At 43.2% G+C, this 17357-nt stretch overlaps 1 protein-coding gene across 4 annotated transcripts; it reads right to left on the bottom strand.

The window, feature by feature from the left end:
* Positions 1-594: 594 nt before the first annotated feature.
* samd9l (sterile alpha motif domain containing 9 like) lies at positions 595-17351 on the bottom strand. Of its 4 annotated transcripts, none has more exons than XM_076986940.1 (5): positions 17205-17342; positions 16886-16968; positions 15004-15094; positions 6085-6129; positions 595-5995 (listed from the first exon to the last, which is right to left on the bottom strand). In XM_076986940.1, the coding sequence occupies exons 4-5, from the start codon at positions 6086-6088 to the stop codon at positions 1359-1361; spliced, it is 4641 nt and encodes a 1546-aa protein (XP_076843055.1). In that variant the 5' UTR covers positions 6089-6129; positions 15004-15094; positions 16886-16968; positions 17205-17342; the 3' UTR covers positions 595-1358. The 4 variants fall into 4 exon arrangements, with proteins under 4 accessions (XP_076843055.1, XP_076843063.1, XP_076843070.1 ...); XM_076986948.1 differs by lacking the exon at positions 17205-17342 and adding an exon at positions 17060-17092; XM_076986955.1 differs by lacking the exon at positions 17205-17342 and adding an exon at positions 17057-17075.
* Between the last annotated feature and the right edge of the window lie 6 nt (positions 17352-17357).

The raw sequence follows: 17357 nt of genomic DNA, 5'->3' as shown, positions 1-17357 counted from the left end.
CGAACAAAGGGCATTTCCTCTCACTTTTATGGAAACATAGTGAGTTCAAAACACCCGACATACAACATAAATGAGCCAATAAGCAAACAGTATAACTGTGAGCCTTCCAAATGCAGAAGAAATAGTGGCCTCACCCGCAATGAAGGAATATGACTGCGAGTATAACCAGTTACATTACTGACGCCCAAGTGATCAGTCACAGGGAGGGTAAACAGTTACAGTACCAGCAGGTACTTGATTTAAGGTTTTATATCCAATAGCAAAAAACTACAGTATAACCTGATATCCCGTTATCCTGGTAACAGTATATAGAACCCTTTATTAGGCTGGTTCTCATGCACTGGGCAGAAAGCACTCAATTAATTGTTCAAGAATCCTTCCTTTTCTCCTTCACCAGGGTACGTGGTGTTGAGGAACATGAGGTCTTCACTGTGTAGTAAATCTTTTTCATTCAGACTCAAATTTGTAATGTTTCTATTTATTAATACATTTTCGTATTTTATACATACACACACACACACACACACACACACTGCTGAAATGAAAGAAATGAAGTACTGAACTGATAAAGTGACGATAACATTGAAATTTGCAAACTATTTTAGTACTTTATTAAAATATATAAAACAGAGAGATCATAAAAAACTCTTACTCACTAATTGAAACAGATGTAACAAGATTCAATTCAGTTCTTAGAATTAGGTTACAGTAACCAAATTCTTTGACGTGAAAACATTTCTTAATAAACAACAGTAAATGAGTTCTTCAAAGTATTTTAAGCGAAACATTATTACTATTAATGATATCAAAATAACCATGTTATAACAATAATGTAACAAAAATGTGCAAAATGTCAAAATAATCCTTCATCTTTATATTTAAATGACATGAGACATGGTTCTGTTCTTAGGATTGATGACTTGATCTTTAACATCTGCTCAGGTTGCTAAGGTGCTTCTTCAGTTTCTGTTTACTTTCTCAGTGTTGAATGCAACATCATCTAAATAGCCTGACTATTAACTTTCTCAATGTCATATACAACTGTACTCAATGCAATGTGTGTCGCAGGGTAATCAAGAAAGTCCATCCCATCTATGTGTGCACTCAGAAGGTTTGTGGGCTACAGTGAAATTATGTCCTCATTATCTTGGAGAATTCGGGAAGTGAAGTAATTTGCCTTAATAAACTACATTCATCCTCGACATCACCAAAAAGTCCTGAAAGATCCAATGTCTCCATGTCAAATGCTGCTTTCTCACATGCTTGGAAACAGTCAGTGGCGTTAGGAGCTGTTTCAATGGCTGTAAGAGCTGTTTCAATGACATCCGCTGTGTTCTCTGGTGTTTTGTTAAACGTTTCTATGGACTTGCACTTGGCTTTGAACCATCTTTTGTACACCTGACCTTTGGTGTCAAGAATGTAGGAGTTGCTGCTTTTTCAATATTGTATGCAACAGGTCCTCTGAATGTGAAGCCTAAATTAAAAGTGACATTTTCATTGCCATAAGGTACCGAATGTACATGCAGGGCATGAATAGGAAACCTTTTTGTTTTAGGACCCTCAAGGTACACAGTTCCATCTTCTGCCCAGCCACTCACACGCTTGAGCATTTCCGCAATTTCTGGCATTTTCAACACCTCTCCTTGGATCCATTTTTGACGATTGTCTGAAAGCGTCAGTTTGGTATTAGTTCCAAACTTACTTTTGTGGACAAATTTCTCATATCGAGCTCCATTTCCCAGGAAGAAATGGGTGTAAATCCGTCTCCTTCTAGGAGGGATATCTTTCATTTTGGCCCTGTATGTTTTTTTGAGGAATTCAACAGCAGAGAGAACCTCTTCATATTTGTTCTCTTTTTCAATATCAGAGTCATTCTCCTCCGGCCAGAATAGCAACATGCATAAAAACAGTGTACTCGTGAGGCACTTTGACTTGTCCTGAAGAAACTGGTGGCAGAGCTTCTGGAGATCACTGAAGGCCGCTAGCCTATGTGACTGTGGGGAAACTGTACTCAATGCAATGTGTGTCACGGTGTAACCGACAAAGTCCATCCGATCCATGTGTGCACTCAGTGGGTTCGCTGGATATAATGAAATTATGTCTTCGAGAGTTTTGACTTGGTCTTTGTCTTTCTGGTCTAGAATGGATAAGACTGTTGTGATGCTTCCTCCACCAAGGCGGTAGACAATCATGCGTTTAATGAAGGGTGACAGATAAGACTGCAGCGTACTAGGAACAGTGCCGAGTGAATTTTCACTGAAGAACTTGCCATAAACAACTGACTTGGTTGCCAGCCATTGCTTGGGGTGATTTGTGGTGATCTCACTGCACCTAGAGGTCTCCTCTTCACCTATATTCAGGTCTCTCTGAAAATAACTCAGGTCTTCTGATATCCATTCCAATGCGTCATGCATTGTGGCTTTAAGATTTTTGAGCTTGTCATGAAATGGCTGCCATGGTTTTTCAATTATCTTTGGAATGTGCTCTGTGAGCAGGTAGTTCAAGCATTCAGAATGCCCATTCGGTTTGTTTGAGAACACGGGAAGTGAAGTGATCAGCCTTAATAAGCTACACCCAACTTCCACTTCACCAAAAAATCCCGAAAGATTCATTGTCTCCATGTCGTCAACTGCTGCTTTCTCACTTGCTTGGAAACAATCAATGGCTTTAAGAGCCGTTTCAATTGCATCTGCTGTGTTCTCTGGTGTTTTGTCAGACTTTTCTATGGATTTGCATTTGGCTTTGAACCATCTTTTGTACACCTGACCTTTGGTGTCAAGAATGTAGGAGTTGTTAGGCAGTGTTTTTACTGCAATATCAGCCCAATATTCTGCCTCTTCAAACCTTTTATGTCGGTAGAGAAGACGAGCTAGGAGCTGAGCAAAAAATGCATCCTTGTTGAACCTTTTGTATGCCTCCTTAAGAAGCTCGATGGCTTTGTCCACCTCTTCAGTTTCTATGATATGCTCAATGAGGGGAGAGAAAAAGCTGTCTGATTTATCACCTTTGCTGATTCTATAGCGTCTCATGAACAGTGCCCGGAGGAACTTCATGTAATCTTCTCTCCCAAATCTGTGCTCAAAGAGCACATCATTGTTTAGAAGATCCAGAGCGAGGTCACTTTGTTGTTTCTCACCCAGAAGCTGATGGAGAATTTTCTCTGCAACCAGTGGGTGAATGATTCTGATAGATTCAATGTGGGTCCTTTCATCTCTCAAATGTATGAAGACCAATTTAGCCTCTTCACTCAGAGAACACTCAAATGCATGCTGTCGGAATCTACACAAATGCATACGCAAAGCAAGCAGGGCTTCACAGTGTGACTGGGAAATAAAGGAGTTCTGGACATATGTGTTGAGTAGAGCTACATAGTGAATGAGTCTAGTAACGACAGATGAACGATCAATGTCTTGTAGCAAATTCTTGACAAACTGTTCAACGTATTTAGCAATTAAATCTTTTTCAAATTCCTCACTCATCAAGATGAATGTCAAGATGAACTCTGGCTGGAACGTTTTCTCAAGTTGCTGCCTTTTTCTTGCAAATTGTCTTTTTTCTTCTGAGGAAAGTTTGTGAGTCACAGATACATTCTGTAGAGGAGACTCCTTGCACATTTTCTCTGGAATGTTGGATCTTCTACAACTGAGAAGAATGAAACATAGTGTCCCGCGTGCAATTTCCTTGGTGTAGACAGCTTCTTCCAGTTCATTCTTCAAGACTTCCAAATACTCGTTGTCACAATCTTCAACAAGTAAGAGAACAGGGAGACATTTGTGTGAAGATTTCTCCTTGTACTCCCGAAGCTCAACAGCATGTTTTGAGACCACGTCGACAGAGTACGATGGATTCACCACTGCGCACCTTAGATTCTTTCTGTGGTACCAAAGCACCTGTCTTGCCACTGTGCTGCCTCCACTGCCGGGATGATGGTATATGTTAATGCAACTGATGGGCATCTGTTCCAAACTCCACTTAAGAGAGTCACTCAAAAGTTTCATTACTTCACTGTAGGCTTCTCTCTGTATTACTTCCTCAACTATTTTTTTCTCAGCTAGCCATAAATTCATCCATGTTACTTTTCCGCCATGGTAAAACTGCCTCTCCACATCCTTTTTATCAATGGTGTCAGGGTCTGTGTCGTCGCATTGGTTTACACTTAAGATCTCCAAGGAGGGCATCCGTTCCTCGTCACGTTTCTCAAGATCACACTTGGCATTGGCATACACAGGTAAGAGCTTGGTTGTAGTGACGGTTTGGACTTCTTGTAGAGTTGCATTGACGTGGTTCATCTGCATCCCTACAACACTTTTTTTTTCAATGGTTTCCTTGTCGCAGGAATGAAGAGCAAAGATCTGCCATTTTTTAAAGTTTTCCTCTGATTCGGAAATGCAGATAATGTCTTCGTGTCCATTCATGTCAGTGAAGAATTCATAGAATGTGCTCAGAAGAGGTGTCTCCACAGGTGAGGTTAGAAGGAAAATCACCTGAAAGGTTCCCTTGGGCAAGATGTCCTTGCAGATCAATGACACACAATCCTTTAAGAAAGTCCTCTTTGTTTTAGACCAAGTTGTTTCATCACATGGAGTCTCATTGCCTTTGAAATCACTTCGTCCATTACAAAATATCCAGCTGGTCTGATCAAACAAATGGAGGTGACTCTCAAATTCTCTGACACTCATGCCACTTGTAATTTTATAGTTATGCATGAAATGAAGGTTTGCAGCATGGTGCTTAACATATTCCTGACACAACCCTGACACGTTGGAGTCCGGGTCAAAATCAAACACACAGAAGATATTCATATTCAGCAAAAATCCTATGTTTCTAAGATCTTCCTTGCGGAACTTGTTTGTAACAAGTATGTACCATTTGTCTTTGTCCATGGTTTTCTTCCCACTTGTTAGAAGCATGACAAGTTTTCTTCCCAGCTGCAGACAGACATCTGGGCCTTTGAAACGATGTGCCTTCTCTGCATCTTCCCTCTGGGCGTCCCTGTCACGAAGTCCTTGGTTATATTCATTTAGGTCAACAATTGGCTCCGTGTTGGCCCCAACTCTACGGTAAGTTACTTCCTTTTCATATTCAATTTTATTAGAATTCTCGTTGAAGTTTGGCAAGCGGACAGAGACCACCCTATTCCTCACTAAACTAACTGAAGGTACAACATCTACTTCAACAACATAGCGCTGTTCTTTGTCATCTGGTTGAATTACCAGAACAAACTCGGGTGGTCGAATGCATTGCCGCACAAGTTCGCTAGTCTTGGGGAAACTCTTTTCAATGAGATCCAAGGCATCAACATAGATATCTTTATCTTTAATGGGAACTCCGATGATTTCACCATGCACATAACCAGTGTTTCCTTTGCTGTCCATAACACCAAAATGTATGGTGCCGTTTGATCTAATGTTTATGCATCCTGCAGCAAATTTGAAAACTTCCTTTGCAAACTTAGCTTGAAGTCTTGGGCGATTTAAAGCTGCTGCTGTAGTTAAAGCCTTGTACTCATGACATGGTGTAATTAGATCAATGACTCCAGATTCTGGCTGAAGGACATCGTGCTGTACATATGGATAGTCAATGCCCTCTTTGCCAATAGGTCGATACTTTGTGTCTCTTTTTGTAGTTAGGACAGTGACAAAATCTTCTTTGATCTCTTCCTTCTGGGGATGTCTGGTTGTTGGGCTGTCCTTGATGGATGTCACCTTGTGTTCCTTGGCTTCGGCTGACTTTTTGCGTGCATCATCATGCTGCTTCTGAACTTTCTTTACACGTTCAATTAACTCATTCCTTTTTTTAATTATTAAAAGTGCAGGGCCAGATTTCATTCCAGTCTCTTTCTTCAGAAAGTCCTCTGTGAGTTCACACAGGACAAGTCCGTTCACTTCTTCCTCTTGAAGTTTTTTAATGTACTGTTCTTTCACACATATTGATTTTAGCCATGCGCTCACCGTAGATTCTGTCCATTGTTCAACTGGGGAGTTGTAAAGTTCTTCTGTATAGAAACAAAATTAAATGGAGGATTATACTGTAGCGCTGTTTTAGCTGACTCTGAATATGTTTGAATCATACCATGATACTTGCCCATTATTTATGCATCACCAGTTTCTTCCTTTTATTTCAAGATATCTAAGAGAGAGATATACATAATCATTATCCCATTTTTGTTTATTTGTTGATTTGATTAAACACTTTTAGTGTGAAGTGTGACGGGCAGGTGTGAGCAACTAAAAAGGAAGCGATCACGCCAAGTCTCAGGGAAAGAGGATGGTTTAATAGAAAGTGTGCAAACCAAAAACCCGTGCATGGTTCCAAATGAAGGAAATAATAACCAGCAGTCAACTGGTACAAAGACAAGACATATATAGACGAACAAACGACCCTCAGGTGAGACGGATCACGGGTCCCGCCCACCTGAGGGACGAACATCACGTGACCAAAAACAGGACATCTGCCGCTGTAAATGGGGGCGACCGGCAGGGGGCCCCCCCACAACGTGACATGAAGTAATTCCTTAAATTCTTTTACTGTATGTATGTTTAGTAATATTGTTTTAAGATACCGTATTTTCTGGACTATAAGCCGCTATTTTTTCCCCGCGATTTGAACGATGCGGCTTATACTGAGGTGCGGCTTTTCTGTAGATTTTTCTTCTTTTTCTTGTAGATTTATTTAAAATAATTAACACCCATGAGGCAGTGTGGCTTTGGACATAGATAATGCCGTGCCATTTGCTGTGATGGATGATGAAAGTATAGCTCTTATTTATGCATAGAAACATAAATCGACAATAAAATCTGTAGCATCTTTATGCGTGGATAAACGAGGGGACTCAGAATTTGACACAACACCGGCTGAAACTGTCGCACATTAAATGCTACCGTTCAGAAACTGATCAGTTCAGTAAAATGTACAGTAAGTCCCCGCTTAACGATGGAGTCCCCGCTTAACGATGTGGATGGTGATGGTGTCACGTGAGAGCGAACGCTGCACCCTAGTTTTAATATATAAAATATTTAATAAATATTTTGTGTTGGATTATTAGGACATACATTTTGTGCTTTTGTTCATGTATTACACCTTACGCCGTAAGTTACAGGCGGCCATGATGAACCAGATCGTCTGACCACCTGTACCGGCTCAAAAAATACACTTTCTTATATTTCTGATAAAAATTAAACTTCATCAGAATAAAGATAAAATACTGAATTTATCTTGTATCTACCTCTGAAGTTCTTCCGATGTCTGAAATAGTCGGTCCCCGGGTTACGACGTTGATCTGTCGTAAATCGATTTTCGGTGTAAATCGGAACATACGTGCATACTGTACGTAAACAACGTACTATACACAGTTATCCTATCCTAAAGCTAGCCTTTTGGCAAATACCTTTATCCATAGCTGCGTTTAACTAAGGCTAAAGGCCTATCCTGACGCCGCGCACACCAAACACCAAATTCCGTTTACGATGCAGAACCACTTAGGTCCAAACAAGGCTTTATACAGTAAATGGGAGATGTGTCGAACCACGAAAAATTGTAACTCGGGAACCTCGTAACCCGGGAACCGCCTGTATGATGTTTATGTCGGAGCATTGATGTCTTTGGCACGACCAATCAAGTTGAAAACATAAACTGACCAAAACAAACTGGACTTAAGGCAGGAGGGAGGTAGCTTTTTTTACTTAATGTCCGAAAATCAGAAGGCGGGATGACCCACAAGTAGGGCTGGGTATCGATTCAAATTCCAAGAATCGATCTGATTCCGATTCTGAAGATTAAGAATTGATTTATTTCGATTTAATCCGATTTGATCCAATTCAGGGTTTAGTGTTATTAAAAATGTATTTGAGCTGTTTCCTGACTGTACAGAAGCAACATGTTAAAACTAGTATTATATCGATATTAATCAGGAAATAGTTACTGGTAGTTGGTAGTTACTGATGGCTGGAAGACTGGTGAAAAGGGTCATCATAAATCTACCTTCAAGAAAGGTAATCCAGGACAATAAACAGAGGGCATCTTTGAGGTGTCTATATCTGCAACAGTGGACTCCTACTGGGACACTAACCAGTGCATTATTATTATGATTGAAATAATTAAGAATTCACCCAAAAGCTGTTGCTACCAAATGCATTTTTATTTTAAAAGTGCTCACACTTAATAAACCGAAAGTATAAAATGTAAACGTGTATTTTTCTTTAAAGTGCGAATATAAGAACAGAACTATCATGTTACGGTCCCCGACCCCTCTCTTTTGGGCGTGTGTTAACGTTGTCTGCGTCTACTCGTCTGCGTCTGTGGATCTCCGTGGGTGCGGGTGCGTCTTGTGATAGTCCGTCTCACCTGTGGCTTGTCTCGTCACGTGGGGTTTGTGTGTTCGCGCAGCGTCCTGTGGTCATCGTTGTTTGAGTCACACGTGTTCGTTGTAAACATGTTTTATGTGCGCTGTCTGCGCTTCGGTAAATGTAATAAACGTAACGATTTGGAAAGTGCAAAAGATTCTGTCTCGTCCATCGCCTTGCGCCCAACGTTACAAGAACATTTTAAACTTTTTTAAACTGTAAAAACACTGGGTAAACTGTCAGTGACATGGACTAACTGTAAATAGTCACTGACACTGGATAAACTGTCTTTCTGTTTTTAGATTTCCGATTTGACTATCGTCGTTACCGGCACTGTCCGACGCCATGTTGTTTTACAGTTAGTTAGACCGAGCACGCTTGCGTGAATTGAGTTACGAGGCGGGGGTAAAAGTTCACTAAAAAATCGATCTTTGGACGTACTAATCGATTATCAGATCATCATATGCGAATCGATTCTGAATCGGAAAATCGATTTTTTCAACACAGGCCTACCCACAAGTCGATCAAATGACACCGCCGTCATCCATCCAGTACTGATGAGCGTCAGTGAGAGGATCATATTTCGGCCTCAAAAGAGATAGCACGCGCACGTGTGTTTTTTATTATAATGATTTGACGGAGTTTTTCCCCAAAAAATTCAAATTACGGAAATCCGTCATGGTGACGGAGAACTTTAACCCATGCACTAGGCGAACCTTTTTTTTCTCATGGACATGTCGGTATGCCGGAATTCCGGCATGGCACCTGAAAACTATCAGGCCTGTATATGCAGCTTATAGCCCAGTGCAGCTTATACAACATTTTCATTTTTTTTTTTTAACTTGGTATAGAGCTGGGTGATTAATCGATATTATCTATTAATTCGAATTTACAGTTAAGGACGATGTGTTTTTAAGAAAATCGATTTTCTGAGTTTTAATTTTAACCACCGACGCTGTAGGCTCCCGTAGTTCAGTGAGTTTAGCACCTCCCACCCATCCGCCCTCAACACACACACACATAAACATGACGGCGGAGCTTGTGCCCAAGAAAAGAGCAACTAGCTCCGTGATCTGGAGTTGGTTCGGTTTTGTGGCGTCAGACGTAGACCAAACAAGTCCTCGCTGTAAGGTGTGTTTGAAACCGATAGAGGGAGAGTGCGAAGAGTACTATTGTTTAGTTGCATTGTGAATAAAGTTTCCCTCTGCGGGATATTTTGGATTAAGCAGTTTCTGCCTCGGTTACCTAACCCGCTTCAATGGATTAGACTTTCGCGAGTGACCGTAGCGCGTGGCTCCGCACACCTCGCGTGAATCTGCGCAGTTGCCAGATCCTACAAAAATATCCTGCACAAAATCAGGGTAAAACCCGCCCTTCAGAAGCCTAAACTAGCCCAAAGCCCAAAGTTGTCAACATGGGGGGGGGCGCGATTGTGTAAAATGGAGACAATTTATGTATAATATCGCGATCCATTCTTAGTGTTGACTTGTAACTCCCGCGGTAGCCCAACTCAAAAGTAGCCCAAAAAACCGCACTCTGCGACCCCAAAAGTTTTACCTGCGGCTTTTCAAACAAGCCCAATTTGGCATGAAAACCGCGAACCTGGCAACTGTGGGTGGAGGCGTCCGAAACGACATGTGGTAGTATAAAGTATAAACCCCCCCACACTCAAATAGTGGCCCGCGGGCATCTATTTCTGGCCCGCGAGCTGTTTTGGAAAGTGTTTTTTTTTTTTAGGAATCTTTTTTTTCAATTGCGCTATCCGCTAGGGGTGCACGATATGGACTAGAATTGCGATGTGCGATAACATTGTTGGATATCCCGATATCGATGTGAACCACGATAAATTAAGATTAAAATACAGAAATGTAGTGTCTCTCTGAACAGCAGCACGTAAATTTGTTTTGTTTTTTTTTGTTGTTTTACTGTGTAATGAATCCAGAATAATTCCAAATATTTTGCAGGTTTATTCAACAATAGATTCAATCTAGGTTTATACTTTCACGAGTGAGCGACTCCGCACACCTCGTTAACCTCCGTGAACGGCGGAAGCGTTTAATCTTGCCGTGTCACATTCTTTGCAGTGTTGTCCGAAACGATATGTAGGCCTAGTAGTATAAAAAAACACCCCTCAAATACAGGGGAATGAACTTTTACCTGACCAATTTTAATGTTGCTTTGTGTTTCAGGTTTGAAAAGTGCTGGAATTTAGGCTAAAGTACTTGAAAATGCTTGAAATTGTAACTACTTCGTTTCACAACAAATATCTGTCTGACTGAACAACTGTCTTGTATTACGTTAACAAATATGAGCCTCTTGTAATTCCAGGACGAAACATGAGAGAACATGAAGACGTTAAGATTGGGTGTTTTGAAAATAAATATCCATTAAATAATGTGATAATTATTTTGAATCATTTAGAGCAGGGGTCACCAACCTTTTTGAAGTTGGGAGCTACTTCTTGGATACCAATTATTGCGGAGGGCTACCAGAAAGAAAGTTGTTGAGCGGGGGGGATTGGGTTCATGTGCGCGTGTCAATTGCTAAGCGGGAAGACCGCTAGCAACCGCGGACAATCGCTAATAGCAGCAAAAACATAAACGATGCAGCGTTTTGGTGCATGGCAATATAGTGAGCTGTTTTTAAAACAAGCCCGCGGGCGACATGGTCACGACACTACGTTGGTGACCCCTGATTTAGAGTATATGTATAAATATTTAATTCAATTAAGTTTAACGTGCTGGGAATTATTGAAATGGACCTTGAAAGTGACGTACAAGTGCTTGAATTCCACCTTGTATAGGTGTATGAACCCTGCAAACATGACTGTTCTCATTGCGCTGAGATGCGGCGCGCGCGAACTTACAAAATTCGAGAGGTGCACAACCTCATGAATCGACAGCGCGTGAGGCCATTGCACACGGGCGAAGCCACCGCGATTACGTTATTTTCGCCTCCCGGACCCTCGCGCCGCATCAAGTGTAAACCAGGCTTAAACCAAATCGCGTGTCTGATGAGCGTGTTCACCTCACTCCAGGGTTGCCGGCGGGGGGGGGGGGGGGGGGGGGGGGGGGGGGGGGGGGGGCGAGTGTGAAATGGAGACAAATTATGTATTATATCGCGATCGATTCTTAGTGTTGACTTGTAACTTCCGCAGCAAAAGTAGCCCAAAAAACCGCACCCCGCAGCCCCAGAATTTTTACCCGTGGCTGGATTTTCAAACAAGCCCAATTTGGCGTGGAAAACCGCGAACCTGGCAACTCTGCCTCACGCCTACTTACGTCACGTGATCATAGTCTGCAGCGCGAATAGCTCCCTCTATTGCTGGTCGAGGATAATGCAATTTGAGTTTGCTGTTATTCAAGGAGTTATCGTGGCTCTTTCGATGTGTTTATCGTGAAACTTCACATCGCGATAACGATAAAAATACATTAATCGTGCAGCCCTACTATCCGCTCTTATTTTGAAATCGCTGCCGAATCAAGACGATGCCGGGGATTGCCTTTATGGCAACAACAAACAGGTAGCAGCCGCCCAAATGCGTTCACACCCCCCCCCCCCCCCCCCCCCCCCCCCCGTCGACAGTTTATATTCGCTACCCCCCCGTAACCCGGCCCAGTCAGTGATTGAAAGAATAAAATGTGGCCCGTCATCATTTCTATTTGAGTACCCCTGGTATAAACTGTGGTAGTATAAAGAAACAACCCCTCAAAAACAGGAGAAGGAACATTTACCTGATGAATTTTAATGTTGCTTTGTATTCCAGGTTTGAAAAGTGAATTTAGGTTAAAGTGAGGGCAGCCCTGTTCTTAATCAGAATGTAGACAGCGTGATTGTCAGTACGCAACATGCAAAAATTGTTAAATTGTTTTTGTTTTCCATTTTATTAAAAAGGGCACCAAATTATTTATATCTATTTATTTTTTGAGGGTTGTGTTTTATTTATTTTAAGTTTGAGGGTGCATTGTGTCAGTGCTTAAACTATGTTGGAGAAAGGCTTCTAAAAGTTACTGAATGTTCTCACTTGTTTACAATTGTTTTTTGCTTGTTTCTGGTTGCACTTTAACCCCAAAGGGGAAATTTAAGTGAAAAATTAATTAAAACTTTTTTTAACCATTCCTTTATCATCTGTAATTTTTTAGTAGAGGAAAATAAATCTATTAAAATCGAAAATCGGATTAAAAAAAATTTTTTTGGAGGGCCATATCGCCCAGCTCTAACTTGGTAGGTGCAGCTTATATAGAGGTTGTCACGGTACGGCGGCCCCCTACTGGTCGCCCCCGTCTACAGCAGCAGCTTGTCCTGTGGGTGTGGTGTTGTGTTCGTCCCTCAGGTGGGCGGAGCCCGCGATCTGTCTCACCTGAGGGTCGTTTGTTCGTCTATATATGTCTTGTCTTTGTACCAGTTGACTGCTGGTTATTATATCCTTAATTCGGATCAGTTCACGGGTTTTGGTTTGCGCACTTTACATATTAAACCATCCTATTTCCCTGAGACTTGGCGTGATCGCTTCCATTTATTTCCGCTCACCCTGCCCGTCACAGAATAACCAGCCGTTTTCGGAAGCCGCCAGTCTCCTTTACTTTCTCCTTCGTTCGTGGTCATGTCTCGTGGTAAGTGTTTGTCTGCGTGGTGTTTTGTTTGAAGAGCTCCGCCGTGCTTTTGTGTTGTGTGTGTGTGTGTGTAGCACGGCGAGGACCAGGGCAGTGTGCCCTGAGACAGCACTTCATGTCCGTTGTTTGTGTGTCGGAAGAGTTTCGCCGTGCGTTTGTTCTGTGTGTTGCACGGCGAGGACCAGGGCGTCTTCCCTGTATACTCTTCATGTTTTGTGTGGGTGAAGTGTACGTGTGAATGGGCGTGTGGACCAGTGTGCGTGCTCGTGGTGTTATGTTTAGTGTTTCGTGTGTGACGCGGGTGCCGCTCGTCACTGTCGCCTCGCTCCCCTGTCGTCTTGTGTTTTGTGTGGGGGAGCGACTGCGAACCTGAGCGGCACGTCACAATACTACCGAGCGCGCATGTAAGAGTCCCGTTCGTTCATTGTTTGTACACTGTTTTTTGTTTGTCTAGTCTTTGCGTGTGTGTTGTTCTCGCGTGCCTGTGATATGTTGTATGTAATTCCACACATGCTCCTCCCCCTTGAGTGTGTGTTGGGGGTGGACCAGTGATGGTCCCATGCCACAGAGTGTGGTATGGAGGGCGTCGCTCCTGAGGGAGGCCCTGACCAGGAACGTGGGGGGTTCTCCTGAGCGGAAGTCCCCTGCTGAGACGGAGACCCCTCCCCCATTGTAGGGGGGATCAGGGTAGTGCGCGTATGTGTTTTGTGTTGGTGTGTGTGGGTGTGTGTGTGTGTGCATTTGTGTTTTATGTGCAGGTGTTTCTCCCTGGCGGTGGATCGTGGCGTTCCTGGGCCTTGTGGAGGTCTCCACCTGGCAGGAGCCCCCTTATGTTGTGGGGTGACCGGAGCCCGGTCTTAAAGAGCCCCTCCCTAGAGGGTTGGGGCCCCCGGATGTTTGGGGACCATGGGGCTCCGGTCTGAAGAGCTCCTGCACAAGACGGAGACCCTTCCACGGGGTCCTGGAGGTGACGTAGCCACGCCCCAGGGAGGTAACCTGCACACACATACACCCCGGACGGACAAGGAGCCGTGGCCCGTCGTCCTCGCACCTGTGGGGCTATGCGGCTTAATGCCGGTTAGGGCGTGAGGGCCCTGTGACCGACCGGGGCGTGGTTTTGTCTTGTTGACGGCCCAGTCGGTCCAGGGTCCCGCCCAGATAGGCGAGCTAACCTGTGTTTGTGTTTTGTGTTTCAGCTCTGGGACTACAGGGGGTGTGTCCCTTGTCCCTGCCTGCCTGCCCCTTTGTTTTGTGTGCTGCTGCTGTAGGCCGCACAGCCGGTGGAGGGGAGTGCGGCTTGGAGGGGGGATCTGTCACGGTACGGCGGCCCCCTACTGGTCGCCCCCGTCTACAGCAGCAGCTTGTCCTGTGGGTGTGGTGTTGTGTTCGTCCCTCAGGTGGGCGGAGCCCGCGATCCGTCTCACCTGAGGGTCGTTTGTTCGTCTATATATGTCTTGTCTTTGTACCAGTTGACTGCTGGTTATTATATCCTTAATTCGGATCAGTTCACGGGTTTTGGTTTGCGCACTTTACATATTAAACCATCCTATTTCCCTGAGACTTGGCGTGATCGCTTCCATTTATTTTCGCTCACCCTGCCCGTCACAGAGGTGCGCTCTATAGTCCAGAAAATGCGGTAATTATTACAAATAAAATTGAATTACTTGTAATAAGCTGTCTATAACGAATACATTAATGCAAACTAAATGGAAATTCGGAAATTCAAACATGAACAACTGAAGTTATGGCCAGCTATTCAGAGTCTCTGTGCTCTGGGTCTTCACTGCAAGTGAGTTTGCTTGTCTCTTATACATTTAGATAGCTAGCTCAATTACAATTACATTACATTTTTAGCATATGTATTTATTACAAAAGTTTTAAAAGGTTCCTATGCAGTGCTTTGCAAAAAGATTTATTCCACTTGAAAGTTATCATTCACCTGGTCTCCAAATGACACAAACAGTGTCACAAAGGGGAAAATGTTACCATGACAACATAATAGACACAAGAGCCTGCATAACAATGTATATGATGATATGTTTATTTACCAACTTGTCCAAAGGTATCAGGGCAGCTGTTGTGTGTCTCTAGGGCTTGGAGGTCTTCACAGCCGTCTCAGAGATATGCAACCATGCAACCCTGTAAAAAGTAAAGCAGTCTTAGCACACCATCTACATCAGAACGTCAAAACCCATGAGATCTGGTGAGGTAGAATGCTTGAATCTTGTATTGCTGAACATCCTTTAAGATGTTTGTTTATAACCTGCTAGCAGGAAATGGAATAATCCAGACCCTAGAGGGGTGGGGTTTCCAAAAACGTAATCCAAAACCAGAGTCAGAGGTAATCCCGGTCAGCATGCAAAACTCATATATATCAGGCAAAGGTACCAAGGGGCAAATCCAAAAGAGAAGTTATAAAAACCAGGTCAAACCACGAATGAGAGATAAGATTCGGTCTGCTTAATAATAGGAGATTGGGCAATACTTCGCAACAATACAGTTTTTTAAAAATCAAGATTTTTAAAAATCAAGAACCGAAACAATTTGACCCGTTCATACTAGTACTTGTTAAAAAGAGAAAAACAAAAAACATTGTGTGGGCAATTAAAAAAGTGTTTTTAATACTGATGAATACGTCAAAGAAACCTGACACACACCCCCACAATAAGGGCGTACTCACACTAGGCACGGTTTGCTCGTTCCGTGCTGGGGTCCGGTTATCCCCCCTCCCCACTCCCCCTCTGGCCTGCACTCACACTCGCTTCAGCAACCCGGCCCGAGCACGCTTACGTCATCACAACGCCGCTTTATTTGGAAAAAAGCGCGCTCGCACAACACTATAGAGTTCACGATTCTCTTTTTATTGTATTTTTGGAGTCGTTTTGGGAGTGCAGAAACACGGTGCAAGCACAGATTTATCGATAATTTAACACAACGATTGTCTGCTAATCGCTTTGCCGCTATGACTGTTTAACGTGAGCGTCGCATCACTGATGTCATGTTTGAGTTCCAGCGAAATGAACCAATCAGACGAGGCACCAAGCGGGCCCGGGCACGGATAGCGCTCACACTAGAAGCGAACCGTGCCCGAGTCCACATGAATCGTGCCCTGCCCCACCTCTTCAAAGCGGGCCCGAGCACGGTTAACTGATCCGGGCCCGGGCACGGTTGGAGCGCTCACACTAGCCAAACGAACCGTGCTTCGGCAGGCAACCGTGCCCGGGCCCGGATCACAGAGCCTAGTGTGAGTACGCCCTAAGGTGCAATAAAGCAGAATAATCTGTTGAGATTAATTATGTTGAGATTTTATTCAATTTTAAATCTTTTCCATACACAAAGCTCTTACATAAACGTTAGTTCACTTGTCAGATATCTTGGCAGCATGCTAACTTGCTAACATTATTTCCAGTTACACAGACCAGTATTCTATCTTTTACTTGAAAGGGGACAGTGCTACTGAGTCAAAACCAGATTTCTCAAAACCAAATACCGCCTAGCGCCAACATTTTCTGTCATCAGGGACATATTTCGTTTAAAAAAAAACGCATTCAGATCTTATTGGCACTTGTAAATAAGTACACTCGCAAATAAACCCGGCCTTGCACAGGCCCAAAAGCGGCAGTAGCACGTTGACCAGCTCCCTCCCCAGACCAGGGGGCGGCTGATATATCGTGTATTTATGTCTCACTCCGACTGACAAACATCTATCTGGTCACTTCCAGCACAGCGTTCAGTTTAGGCTCATTTTATACCAATACTGCCTTCGATTGGTTATGTTGCCCTGATTATCTGTGACGAACATAAAATATCGCAGCGGCATAACAAAACGCAACAGACCTTATTAAATATAACAGATTAAATATAACCAGTGTGAGGACAATACAAACGGCGATTAAGTGTATATCAGCTATTCACAATAAAAGTATTTACCGGATAAGTAGAGGCGTTACTGATAACACTTCATCATTTCAAAAACACGTTAAGTCCAGACGAGGACATCCATCCGTACAGCCCTGAAGCATCGTAAAATAACCATTAAATGTCATTAATAGCAGTATTACACTGAATTACACAGCCGGTCTGACCTAAAACACATCTTACCACCTTCATTTCGTGCTGTGCGCACACATCTGTCCATCAGTTCAAATGTCTCCTCACAGGACATGTCTTATCAGACATCAAACATGTCCTGCTGCACTCTTCCTACAGTGGACACACACTTATCCCTGACGCCGTGTTTAACACTTACCCTCAGTTGACCAAAAAGAGCCTCAGAAAACATCAACCAAACACCCCAATTAAACTCTTCTCTTAACAAAAATGTCACCACAGTTCCTGGGTTGATGAGAAACCGAGGACTGCAGCGGATCTTGAAGCCCGTCACACGCATCTGTGGGCGGGC

The sequence above is a fragment of the Brachyhypopomus gauderio genome, chromosome 2 (assembly GCF_052324685.1).
Source record: "Brachyhypopomus gauderio isolate BG-103 chromosome 2, BGAUD_0.2, whole genome shotgun sequence".
In the NCBI taxonomy this organism is placed as follows: domain Eukaryota; kingdom Metazoa; phylum Chordata; class Actinopteri; order Gymnotiformes; family Hypopomidae; genus Brachyhypopomus; species Brachyhypopomus gauderio.
The sequence above is the reverse complement of the archived record's forward strand: the minus strand, read 5'-3'. Positions and strand labels throughout refer to the sequence as shown.